At 40.8% G+C, this 12,328-nt stretch overlaps 1 protein-coding gene across 1 annotated transcript in view; it reads left to right on the top strand.

The window, feature by feature from the left end:
* Positions 1 to 12,328, top strand: part of fhdc1 (FH2 domain containing 1) — a 31,262-nt gene that overhangs the window by 6,673 nt on the left and 12,261 nt on the right. Inside the window, exons 2-3 of the mRNA XM_006796135.2 lie at positions 8,739 to 9,483; positions 9,918 to 9,979. Coding sequence (XP_006796198.2) covers positions 8,992 to 9,483; positions 9,918 to 9,979 — 554 coding nt within the window. The 5' untranslated portion in view covers positions 8,739 to 8,991. The remainder of the gene's footprint in view (positions 1 to 8,738; positions 9,484 to 9,917; positions 9,980 to 12,328) is intronic.

Below are 12,328 nucleotides of genomic sequence, written 5' to 3'. Positions count from 1 at the left end.
ACTTGGTCCTAAGGACCCCAAAGCGCTTCACACTATACACAATCATCCACCTATTCACACACTGGTGATGGCAAGCTACATTGTAGCCACAGCCACCCTGGGGCGCACTGACAGAGGCGAGGCTGCCGGATACTGGCGCCACCGGGCCCTCTGACCACCAGTAGGCAATGGGTGAAGTGTCTTGCCCAAGGACACAACGACCGAGACTGTCCAAGCCGGGGCTCGAACCAGCAACCTTCCGATTACAAGACGAACGCACAACTCAACAACGCACAACAAGGTTCTATGTTTAAAAAACACTGGTAAAAAATCTGCTTTCAAGTGCATTTCCCCCATCTTTAACATTCAGCGTATTAGTGAAAAGCTCTGTGAAATTACAAGAGCCATTTTTCCTAGAAAAAGGAGCTCATTCATTGATGTGAGCTTACAGCTTCTTTATATGACTCATTAAACTTAACTGTGTAGCAGCAAAGCGCAATGTCATAACTCTTGAAGTGATCATTAATCAGAACTTTATGTGCTACAAATAGCTCACTAAGTGTTTTGTGCTTTCCTGACTGTATTTAATAACCCAGAAACCCACAAAGCTGTTGTTTCAGGTTCATTCACACTGATAGCACTTGCTAACTACAGCCAATTCATCGTCCCTGTAGGTGTGCCCTTTGTAAGAATGAGCTGTTGCTGGTTTTGGTACAGTTACAGAAAGACACGAGATGAACATTACAATGACCTGTAACCAACAGCTTTTCTTGGTGCTCAAATGTGAGTAGAGACAGGATGGAAAAAAGGATGTTTACTAGTGGCGATATTGCATCAATACAATGACTTTAAATATGAATATTTTATAAAAATGAAATGTATATTTATCTGAGAATACTATGAATAAGAGGGCTCACCTCAGCTAATAGCAGGCAACCTTTCTGCAAACAGCTGTCTTGCTGTATTATAAGAAACAGATTCAATGTAATTGCCAACTTGACTCCATTCAATTGCAAGCTGATATCAGACTCACTCTGTCTTACTGCAACATTTATGGCAGGTTTTAGTGAAATTGTTCATTTTGTAGCAAAAAATATCTGACTGAGATAATTTTATGTTATTAGATAAAATACATATTGAAATTTTTAACTTTAAGTTGAAAAATTGTAATTTGTATTCCTGCAATACACAGCATATTGCAGAATGTTAAAAATTGCAGTGATATTACACCATGAGTCAACTGTATGCCAGCTTTGTGTCACGTTTATGGGAGCATCCAGGACGTTTCCTTTAAGGATTAAACCAACACTGAGGATTGAGCAGGTGTTTTTCATCAGTTTAGAAGACTGAGGTTCACTGTGGGCTTAAGAAACATTCTCCCCATTCCCTGCTTCTTCACGTCAGTAAAGTTGCATATCTAGAGATGGGATGGAGTAGATAAAATGGCAACATAAGCTTACTGGTGAGCAGCAGTAGGTTAATATTCTGACCTGAAGCAGATTCACTTGCACTGGTGCGATCCAAGTTCAACAGTGTTGTGGGTTTAGCCTCACATGGCATGAGGTGCCACGTGGTACCTCGGCCTAACTACTCTCTAGACAAATTGAACTGTGAAATAATCTCCTCCAAACCGCTTGTTTCAGATTTGAGAGGAAAGTGCTGCGTTCTGTTTGAGCTATGTTAATCCACTGTGCAGACTCTGTAATACGTTATTGTTTGTTTCAGGCACCCATACATCACCCAACTTATTCACATCATTTTTGGGGTCATTATTTCTTTTAACTAATTTAATAATGGTTGATTAATAAGACTAAATGCTTGTAAATGAATTAAATAGCATTTCAGTTCTGTACATGTTGCTTCTTTTGTTATTAATATGTCACTAAACCATTAGTTTACCCAGGTGAGCTGACTCTGGGTCAGCATCTTTGAGATGCTCAGGACAGCAGCAGCTAGACTGGAAGAGAACTTACTTTATTCACGGTGGTATAAATAATTCACTCAGTCAGATTCTGAGGTTTACTTAGAAAATGTAGACGTTGAGGTACAAGCATGCAATCTGTAAAAATATTCGATAAATCCAGGATTTCCTGAATAATAGATTCCTTGTTCAGTGTATGCCAGTTAGTTTATTCTGGTGACATGGAAGGTGGTTCATTTGTGTGTTATGCAACCAGGCACGAGGTAACAAAGGTCTGGCTATTCATCCGATATTTCATATTTTATCTTTACAACAAACTTCAAGAAGAGCAATTAATATAAAGACGAGACACACTGCACAGTTTATTTGATATGCCACCCTTTTGTTTGAGGATGAGACCGGTGGCTTCGTGTGATTTATGAGACGGAGCAGTTTTTTTTATTTTTTATTTTATTTTTTTTATTGCTTGACTACATCACTGATGCTGCTGCAGTCAGTCACCTTCAAAATCCAGAGCTGCGGTCGCTTGGCTGTTTCTGTTCTAAACGGTGTCTTTTCATATTGTCTGTGTGTGAAACAAGAAGTTTTGACAGCTCTTTTGTGCTTGGTATCCGAGCAATAGTTGCCTCGTCACTGTGTGTTTGTGCAAGCTATGTTCCTGTGTGCTGTTGCTACAGCATGCTTAACTCCCACTCTGGTCTGTGTCCTCCTTATTGCAAGCGACACATGGAAATCAGAGCGATAAGCCAGCATTGTGAGTTTCAAAATAAACACAATGTCCTTTTCAGCTACAAGATAAACAGATGCTTGCTATAGAAGCACGCAGAACAAGCAGTGAATTCAATGTGTGTATATTTGTTTATATTAATTGCTGTTTTGCTATTGAAAATTAATTAATAAATTACCTCCAGGGACCAAAAAGAGGCTGAGAAAGTTGTAGAGCAAAGAAGTGTGGCAGAGACAACTACGAAGCTTCAAGCTAGCATTATCATAGCTTTGCCCAGTTTGATGGCAAGAGAAGGGTCATGTTTGGGGTTTTTTTATGCAATTTGTTTCTCACCAGAGGAAAGTAAGGATTACTTTTTACATGAGATTGGAGTTAACATGCAGTGCAGTTTCCTGTACCTGAAAAGAGGCCAGACTGCTCACGGAGGTAGAAAGCACTCAGAGAGATCAGTAAACATTAAGATAAAGTAAAGCTGCTATTTTTGTTTGATCTTGTTTTGATCTTGGCCTGTTGATTAAAGTAAGCACATTCCGTACCTTTTATTTTGTCATTTTATAGACTGGACAGAATAATGATAGTAATTGCTACTGAAATCCCATCACTGGCAGCCCATCACCACTGCTGTTTGGTGAAGTTAGGATCCAGATAGTTGGAAACAAACAGGTCCGACAGCATCACCCTACTGCGCTCTGCATAAGCCAGCTTCTGCTAACGAGCGTTCCCATGGAAATGATGACGAAGCAGAATTGGCCAAATCCCATGTGAATGCGCCTCTGTGCCCCTACGGTGTGAGTAAAAGACTTGCGCTCTGCAGGGCTGCGCTCACCCTCAGGAAATTGAACTTGAAGCTAGCAACAGGGGATCATTATAGCATGCAGTAGCTCCTTGACCTTCACTGTCACTCATTTGAGAGTTTGAGTGGATTGTGTTTGTTTTGTACTTGGTGGCACCCTGGAAACTTGGTGACAGTTACCTCCAATTAGAAACCTTACAGGATAGAAGGGAGAAAAAATGCTTTGCATGGAGTTATGTAAGGCACACAAATGGCAAATGCACAACAGACAAAAGAGCCCATTACTGCATAAATTCATGCAGTAATGGGCTTTCAGCTGAAACAGCTTAAAGAAGCTGCACGGCATGGTGTAGCTAATTATCATTACATGTAATTCATTCTTCAGCACATGTCAAAGATTGGAGGCGCCTCAAATTTAAATTAATTTCTGTCAGTTTTTTTGGTTTGGGTAAAGAGGTTGCCTGTCCTGTGCACGCATCCTTAAGTCTCCATTAGCTGCCAAGCCTAGAGACCAGTTAGTGACAACTTGTTGCCGAGCTGTGGTGAAACTGAAGAGTTTGACATGAACTGGAAACAAAGAATATTCGCCTTCAAAGTAAAAGTTTTGCCTTTTTAAAATCTGTTGATTGCAGTAGTATGACCTGACTTTTATTTTGGAGGATGATGTACCATCCTCAAAAGCATCCATTCACCAACCCCTGACTGGTTGGTTGGTGAATGGATGTTGGCTGTCACAAAGGGACAGCCAGCATCCATTCACCAACCAGTCAGGGAATACACATTTTCCCCTAATGATCAGAGGTTGCCAGGGAGATCACCAACTCGTCTCTATACCTGTGTGACTGAAGGCTTACTGGTCTACTCCACACTTTGTTGTTGGAGGAACAGAGGGAGTGAGGAGTAGCTTTTAAGTGATGATATATAATATAAAAATGCATTTCTCACTTGACTTATGCTTCACTCTTTTGGTAAACTTTAGGGAGAGAACTGTATAACTTCATGATATCATCTGGTGTTTTGTTGTTTGTGAGCTCAGTCTTTGGGTCAAGCCTAGTTAAGTTTCTCTGTTTCTTTATTCCCTGATTTTTGCATTTACCTCTCACTGAGTGTCCCCAAAGGCATAAAAGTCACGACAAATTGTTTTTCTGTTCAACTCGCTTCTCAGTGTAAAAGTTTAGTAAGTCTAGAGGGGATATTTTTTTCTCCTGAGTTCTCGTATCTATCTCACATTAAAGTTTGTTTTTGTTTTTTTTGTGTCTTCAGTTCATAAACTTGTTATCCGTTATTCGCCTCATAGAAGAAAACACAAGAAAATTCCAATTTGGAGAGATTTTTGCTCAAAAGATATGCAGACTAGTCAGGTTCGGACAACAGAGTTGGTAGAGATGCTTCGGTGGTTCTCATTGGATAGTGATATATTTTGGATCAGTAGCAGTGATATATTTTGGGAGGCGAAGGATCTACAGCCTTGCTGTAGAAGACAGGCGAACTGCTCATAACAACGTGACTGTTGTCAGCTTGGTTTGTGTTAGAGGTAGATGGTCAGTTAATCATAGAGGGTGTGGTGTTTGCTGTCACCAATGAAAAGTGATTGGAGCGAGATTGCCCCCGGGTCGACAGCAGGTGGATGTTTTAGATGAAGCTCGTGGCAGCAGGTGGATGTGTTGAACCTGGCAACCGCCCGTCTGATTTCATTCCCTCAGGCCTTCCCAGTGTCGTGTTACTGACTGTTGTTTTTCCTCCTCTGTGAATCACGTTAGACAGATGACATTGGTCACTGCCCTATTGTTGGTGGTTTTTCCTCATGCAGTGTGAAATTTAATTAAATGAATGTGAAATGCCACAAACCAGTCACTGACACTGGGTCATTCGCTTTAGAGACACAGAACTAATGTACATTAAACCTGAAACAAAGCTGACAGGAACGTTTGGACTCAGTTTTAGAGGAATGGTTTGGTGCATGGAGTTATCACACACATGACTGAAACCAATGAAAAACTGCTAGTTTGGCTTTTAGGTGAAAAAAGTCCACCTTTATTAAAACTTTTTAAACTTTAATTCATTTAAATAATTGAGCACAAAAAGCCCGTCCATATAGAAGGCTCATCATCTCTTGGCTTTATATATTATATATTTAGACTCTATTAGACACACGGTTAGTGCCAGCAGAAGATTCATCTTTTTTAATAACTTAGACTTTTTTATGTGAAAAGCACCTCCCGAGCTTCCTTGTCAACATCACTTTATGTCTCGTTTGTCTAGTCCATAAAGACACCATTATGTGATACAGTGGCGTTGCAGGGATTAAGTAAACAAGCTGTAAAGTGTCAGTTGTGAAATAACAGATGTTTGTTGACTTTATGGTGTTTCCAAGTTTTTATAGCTTACAGTTTATAGCTTGAGTAAACTGTTTCCTAGCTACACTGCTGCCAGGTGTACAGTAATACTCATAAGTGTCTTATAGCTTTCATTGTGACCTGTAGTCAGAGCTCACTGTTAACCTGTGAACCTGAGCTCTGATCTTTAAATTTGTTGTGACTGACCTACACTCACAAATCACTTTGCTACGTACACCTAGCAAGTATCAGGTTGGATCCCCTTATGCTTTTAGAAGTTGAATCATGGCATAGATTTAACAAGTTGCTGCAAACGCTCCACAGAGATTTTGGTCCATATGGACATGATAGCATCACGCAGTTGTTGCAGATTTCCAGATTTCCACCACATCCCTAAGGTGCTCTATTGGATCAAAATGTGGTGATTATAGAGGCCGTTTGAGTACAGTGAACTTGTTTTCATGTTCAAGAATCAGTTTGAGTTAAACTGAGCTTTGTGATATGGTTTATTATTCAGCTGGAAGCAGCCATTAGAAGAAGGGTACGCTGTGGTCATAAAGAGATGAACATGATGAGCAACAAGACTCAGGTAGGCTGTGGTGTTTTAAATGATGACCAGTTGGTATTTATGAGCCCAAGGTGGGCCAAAAAATATCCCCCATCACCTTCAGCCTGAACTGTTCATACAGTGTAGGTTGGATCCATGTTTTCATGTGTTTATGACCTTGGCATGAATGTTGGAGCAGAAATAAAGACTCTTCAAACCAGACCATTATGTGTAGATCCATGGTTTTAAACTCCAGCAGGTTGTCTTGACACTGGCTGAGTGATAAGCGTGTATTAAAGAAGGTTTTGGTGTTCCTTAGTCTGGATTTTGAACACATGATGGTTTACAATGAATCTTGATCATTCTGCAGTCCCGTTTCTAGCATCAAGCTAATGATGCCTAGCTGGAGCCCTGTTATTAACAGACATGCAAGCTATTGATCTTCTCATCTAATGTTTCACAAGAAAGAAATCAAGTGCTTCTTTAAAGCTGATATGACAGCGAACACTGTAAACAGATCCTAAAGCAGCACGTGTTAGCAGTAGCCATTTCTCCTCACCGCAGACTGTGGGGAGTTGGTGTGAGGTCAGATGTTCTCACCATCTGATGAATTAAAGATGACTGATGGTGTGGTCCAGTTCTGAGGACAGGGCACCTGAACGTGCAGGCCAATGTTGGCAACATGAAGCTATTAGTGACGCAGGCTTTATTAATTAGTTATAACCTCAACAGTATCATGTTGAGAAGGCTGCGAACCAATGGCAGACTACCATTTAAGATGTTACGATTGTGTAAGAGGCAAAGCGTTAATTCTAGAAACCAGCAGAAGGAGACTACATGGACCGTTATCGATACAAGAAATTTGTTATCACAGCAGTTCATTTTCTCTGAAACCACATTATTTTCTTCAAAGTGCTAGAAACAATGTACCCTTCCTCCTCATGGCCACCATACATCTTGTTCATCTGCTGTTTTCTGTCAGATCCTCTGTTCAATTACCCTTTTATAAAGAGGAGTATCAGATCACTGTAGCCAAGTCAGCTCCAGCACTGAGTGATATCTTCTCCTGAAACTTAACACAGTTTCCCTCCAACTGAGAGCTGCAGTGAGTGCAGCCATTCAGGAAACTCAAGCACTTCCCTTCCTTCTGGCCTAAGTAGTGGTTCTTAGTGTCCACAAATTATCATTTGATCACTCGTTTCAGAGAGTGTTCAATGAGGATGATTTTCTAAAGTGTTCATGAGCGAGACGTATAAAGAATTTAATGTTTCACAAATATCTGTGCTATATTCAAACGTACAGCTTTGATGTGTGTGTGTGTGTGTGTGTGTAAGCAGTTGTGTTTTTAATAATTCATTTATTTATAAATAAATGTATAATGTATAACCGTTACAGCTCGCAAGGCTGCAAGGCAAGGAGGAACACAACACCAGTTTACTTTTAAATGAACATCATTTATTAACAAAATGGTGCAACCAGTAAGAAGTCCAGTGTGAAGGGTAGATAGTGAGGGAGCTGAGTCGGGGCCCAGCCCTTATACCTCACAGGAGTCTCTCACAGACATTGGCTGTGATGGTGACATGTAACTCTGTAAAACACTGTAAATTCTAAAACTTCATAGGAGATGACTAATACTCTACTTTTATAACAACTTCCAGAGATGCAGCGTCAACAAACTTAAAATGTCCTTACTGCTGTGCACCAGCCAGTGCAGAATGTCCTACAGAAATTTAAGGTGAGATAAAGAAATATTGCATCCTCTCATTTAACATTATCAATCTACTGTCGCCATGCAGCGAGGCTTTTATTAAACACAGGTTCTCCTGCAAATGTGACAGAGTCTAATTTGTCTTTAAGACAAAGAAACTGGCAGAAAATGTAGGACTGATAGGTTTACAAGCCAAGGTTTTTTTTCTAAAAAAAATACTTAATGTGAAAACTGTTTTCTGAGATTAGCTTGCAGAGTTGTCTGACAAAATCCAGTTTTAACCATTTGTTTCTCAGACTTAGAATAACTCTTACTGGATTTTTAAAATGAACTGTATTTTCATGTTGAATAAAATCTATTTAAATTGTTATTTGTGTCTCATGTTCAGGTGTGACTTCAACGGTCACTTTTGGGATACAGTGCATATCGGTATTGTCTTGGTGGCTGCATAGATGAGGGCTGTTTTTAAAAAAACAAAAAGAAGTTGTGTAACAGAACCTAAGGGGTGTGTGTCATGTCTGTAATCATTATACACCCCACAGCTTGACTTCAAAGCCCTTCAAAAATGGAAAAGAACAGGATTTGCAGTTTCCTTCACTGGGTCCCCCTCGTCTTTGTTCTGTCGTGTCCTTGTTTAATTTCCTCAAATTCCAGATAGTCGATGACGATGGTGTGCATGGGTACCTCTGTATAATCCTGTCCTGTGTCATTTGTGTTGCTCTTGTAGCTCCATGGCCATCATTCCCCCCTGCCAACTACCTCTGGGAGATGTCTTTCAAAGGCCCCACTTAGGGCGATGGATGACCAGCTGAGTGACGGAGATGAATCAAAGGATGCAGCCTGTTCATAGTGACTAGATTAGGAGACACCAACCAGCGCTGCAGCGAGCTGATGTTCTCTGGAAATTCAGGAGATACAGATCACATATTTGTTTAGTTTGTGTCAGCACAGAGACTGTATGCTGACTGCTCAACCTTGCGATGCTTGTTATGAGTTGTACATCCACAACAAATGAGCCAGAGAGCTGTAGCAGCGAGGGGAGCAGCTGCACCACTTCCTCCATCACTACCTCAGACCCTTCTTCTATGTCTGGGCACGTTCAACCCACCTTGCTTTCTGACACCACCCAGAATGAAGTGCCGCCCCCTCCTCCCCTCCCGCCCCCACCTCCTGGGGCACCGCCGCCCCCTCCGCCCCTGGCAAACACATCCACCAACCACAATGGGAGGAAAAAGCGCCGGGTCCGCAGCTTCTACTGGAAGCCTATCCCAGAGGAGAAGGTGCGCGGGAAGCCGAACATCTGGACGCTGGCGGTGCGGCAGCAGCAGTACCAGATCGATGTTCGCTCTGTGGAGGAGCTGTTTGGGCAGCAGGAGGATGCGGGGACGGGCCTCCGTGGGTTAGCAGCATCAACTGCAACATCGACTCACGCATCCCGATCACGCTCCTTTAAGGAGACCAAGAAAGACGAGGTGAGTGACTGTCACAAAGGTTTAAGACGGGCGCTTAAAATACTGAACTTCTGACAATTAATGGTGAGTTTAGACTCAGACATTAAGGTGGTGATTAAGGTTCAGGCGTGAATTAACTAGATTTGATTTTTCTATTGAATGAGTTGTTAAATTATTGCAAATATGAACTCCATCCACTCCCAGTGTGTCTCCAAGTGCCCAGTTGCTACTTAAAAGTAGTAATTGGGCCTCAGGGGTAATTTTTTTAAAATGTATGTGCTGCACAGTCACCTGTTTTCTGTGTGAGTCGTACAAGCTTCTTAATGAAGGAGGTTTGAACCTCACATAGAGACAACCAACAACACCCAGGAGTGGGTGTGTTTGTTTGGCTGTATTTTAACTAGAGCTTCAACAGAGTTTTATCGTAGTGTCTTGTGTTTTTTTTCTTTCCTCAGGTCAACATCCTTGACTCAAAGAGGGGGATGAACGTGGGCATTTTCCTCAAGCAGTTTAAGAAGTAAGTTTCCCCACTGTTACCAGAGTGAAAAGCAATGCACAAAAATCCCACAGGAGCACAAACGCGATCAGTTTGAGCCCTTTTCTTGGTGGAATTTGGTTTCCAGGTTCTCCTACTTCCTCCCACAGTTCATTTATTGTTCTAAACTAGTGCTGTCAGCGTTAACCTCATTAAAATGCCATAACCGCATTAACCTGGAAAATCTCCATTCGTGCGGATTGCCCCGTGCGTGGGGTTGCACGGCGCTGACGCATTGACGCTGTACAGACCCACGCAGTTGTGGTCTGTGGGGCTGCGGTTATGGCGTTAAAGTCATTTTAACGAGATTAACGCTGACAGCACTATTCTAAACTGATTCAAACTCCCACACGGGGAGCCACTTCCACCCGCACCACCTATATTGATTATATTGACGTATATTGATTTGAAATCTGTGTTTTTGTAAGTTCACCAAAAGGCTTCAGTTAAGAATGAGGGAAAAAAAGATTTGTGCTCACTTTTTCAGTTTTGTCTTATTTTACAATATTGTATTATTCAGTAAAAAAAAAAGCAAACGCCAGATTTTCAGAAATATTTATGGGTGTTTTCTTGTTTGTTTGTTTTTGTACCGCTTGAACACTAAAGAGACCCTCCAATGACATGACAGTGCCAGCAGTGGCCCCCAGATTATTTAAGCTTGAGACCCCTGAGCCATAGAATAAACCAGTGTATGAATGCAAAGTTAAAATCTGACTTTTAGTCTGAAGTGCTTTGAATGGTCAGTAAGACATGAAAAGCACAAACCCATTTCTGAAATTTGTTGGGAAGCTGTGTAAATAAGTGTAAAAACAAAAGAAACAATTGTAATGACTTTTATACTCAGAACATGCATCATTTTAAGACATATCGTGCTTCCATTTGTTCACACACACACACACACTGAAACTTTGAGCATCACTTTAGTGGCAGTGGTGACGTAGTTTTAGTAAAACCTTTCTTGCTCTGTGTTACAGGCAGTGTTTAATTTTGTTAAGTACAGAGCTACTTAAGGTAGAGGATTAAATGACCATCATTAGAAGAGCAGTGAGGTTTACCATAACCAAAGAGTTTACTGTGACCAACCAACAAAAAATCCCACGAACGGTTGTTTGACTTTAACTAAATTAGATATTGTTTTTTATTTTCCCTCGTGGCTTTTCCAAGCACGCCTCTCATCAGCTCTGCATGCTGTTGCTAAGGACAGTTCAGATCAGATGCTATCATTATCATGGACACATTCTCATTTTCAATCAATCAGTTTAACTTTCATAACTAAGGAAAGGTCCAAATCTGTGCCAGGTAGTCTAATAAGCCTTCTTCGGCATCCATTGTTCTAAATTATTTGGTTCGGGAAGTTTCAAAGTGAGTTTGACCAGACTCGGGATTGAGTTGCATAACTTGTCTAGAATAGAGAGAAAAAAGTGTGTTAGGTATCTGTTTGCCTGAAGGTCTATTTGCATGGCTCTCCACAGGATTTTAATGACATTTGACTGCGAGCCATTGCACTGAGTCAAGACAGAGTAGGAGCAGTGACCTCATTACAGTCAGCGTTTACTTTTGTTTTTGCTGCTTTTTATTTTAAGGAGTATGCATTAATCTTCTGCTGCACTGCATTTGAGCCAAATATGTCATAAGCTGCACTTTACACAGCACTTTACTATAAAACAGCTGAAAACTCGAAACCTCAAACATAAAGGGAATTACTTTTACAGCTTGTTGTAGCATTTAATGATTTCCACCCCAGTCAGCTAAGAGCTTTTTTCTTCTTCTTTCTTTTTTTTAATACACCTGTTACATTAGAAATATTTGGATCCTGTCACTGATATCAGTAGACGGTAGCCTGAGGCATAAACAAGAGTATAAGCAAATGTGATTTCTTGCTGTGCTGGAGAATGTGACAGCCCCAAAACATAGATGTATATTAGTATATTGCATATATTAGAGTGATTTCTTCTGTTTGTAATATGTTGTAGTATTTAAAATAGTTCAGTCTTTTACTGTCCTTGTTATCATGGAGCAGCTGTAACCACATAATTTCCTTAGGGATTAATAAAGTATTGTGATTGATTAGAAATTGTCTTTAGTGGTTCCCCCCTTGTTTAAAAAAAAAAGGGGGGGATGTTCTAACTTCAGTAGATTCACACTCAGAGTCATCAGCCTACCTGCACAGGTCTACACCACAGAACTGGAAATGAAATTCCCATCGTTGATCGGGAGGGAAAATGTGTACCCTTCCTGGTGTTGGAACAATGAACCAGCTGTTTATCCTCTCATGGCTATTAAAGGGTTTGTGGGAATTTCCACAAACAGTCTAATGTTATCTTTGTGAAA

Source organism: Neolamprologus brichardi, chromosome 6, assembly GCF_056152115.1.
Source record: "Neolamprologus brichardi isolate AB-2024 chromosome 6, ASM5615211v1, whole genome shotgun sequence".
NCBI classification, from domain to species: Eukaryota; Metazoa; Chordata; class Actinopteri; order Cichliformes; family Cichlidae; genus Neolamprologus; species Neolamprologus brichardi.
The sequence above is the reverse complement of the archived record's forward strand: the minus strand, read 5'-3'. Positions and strand labels throughout refer to the sequence as shown.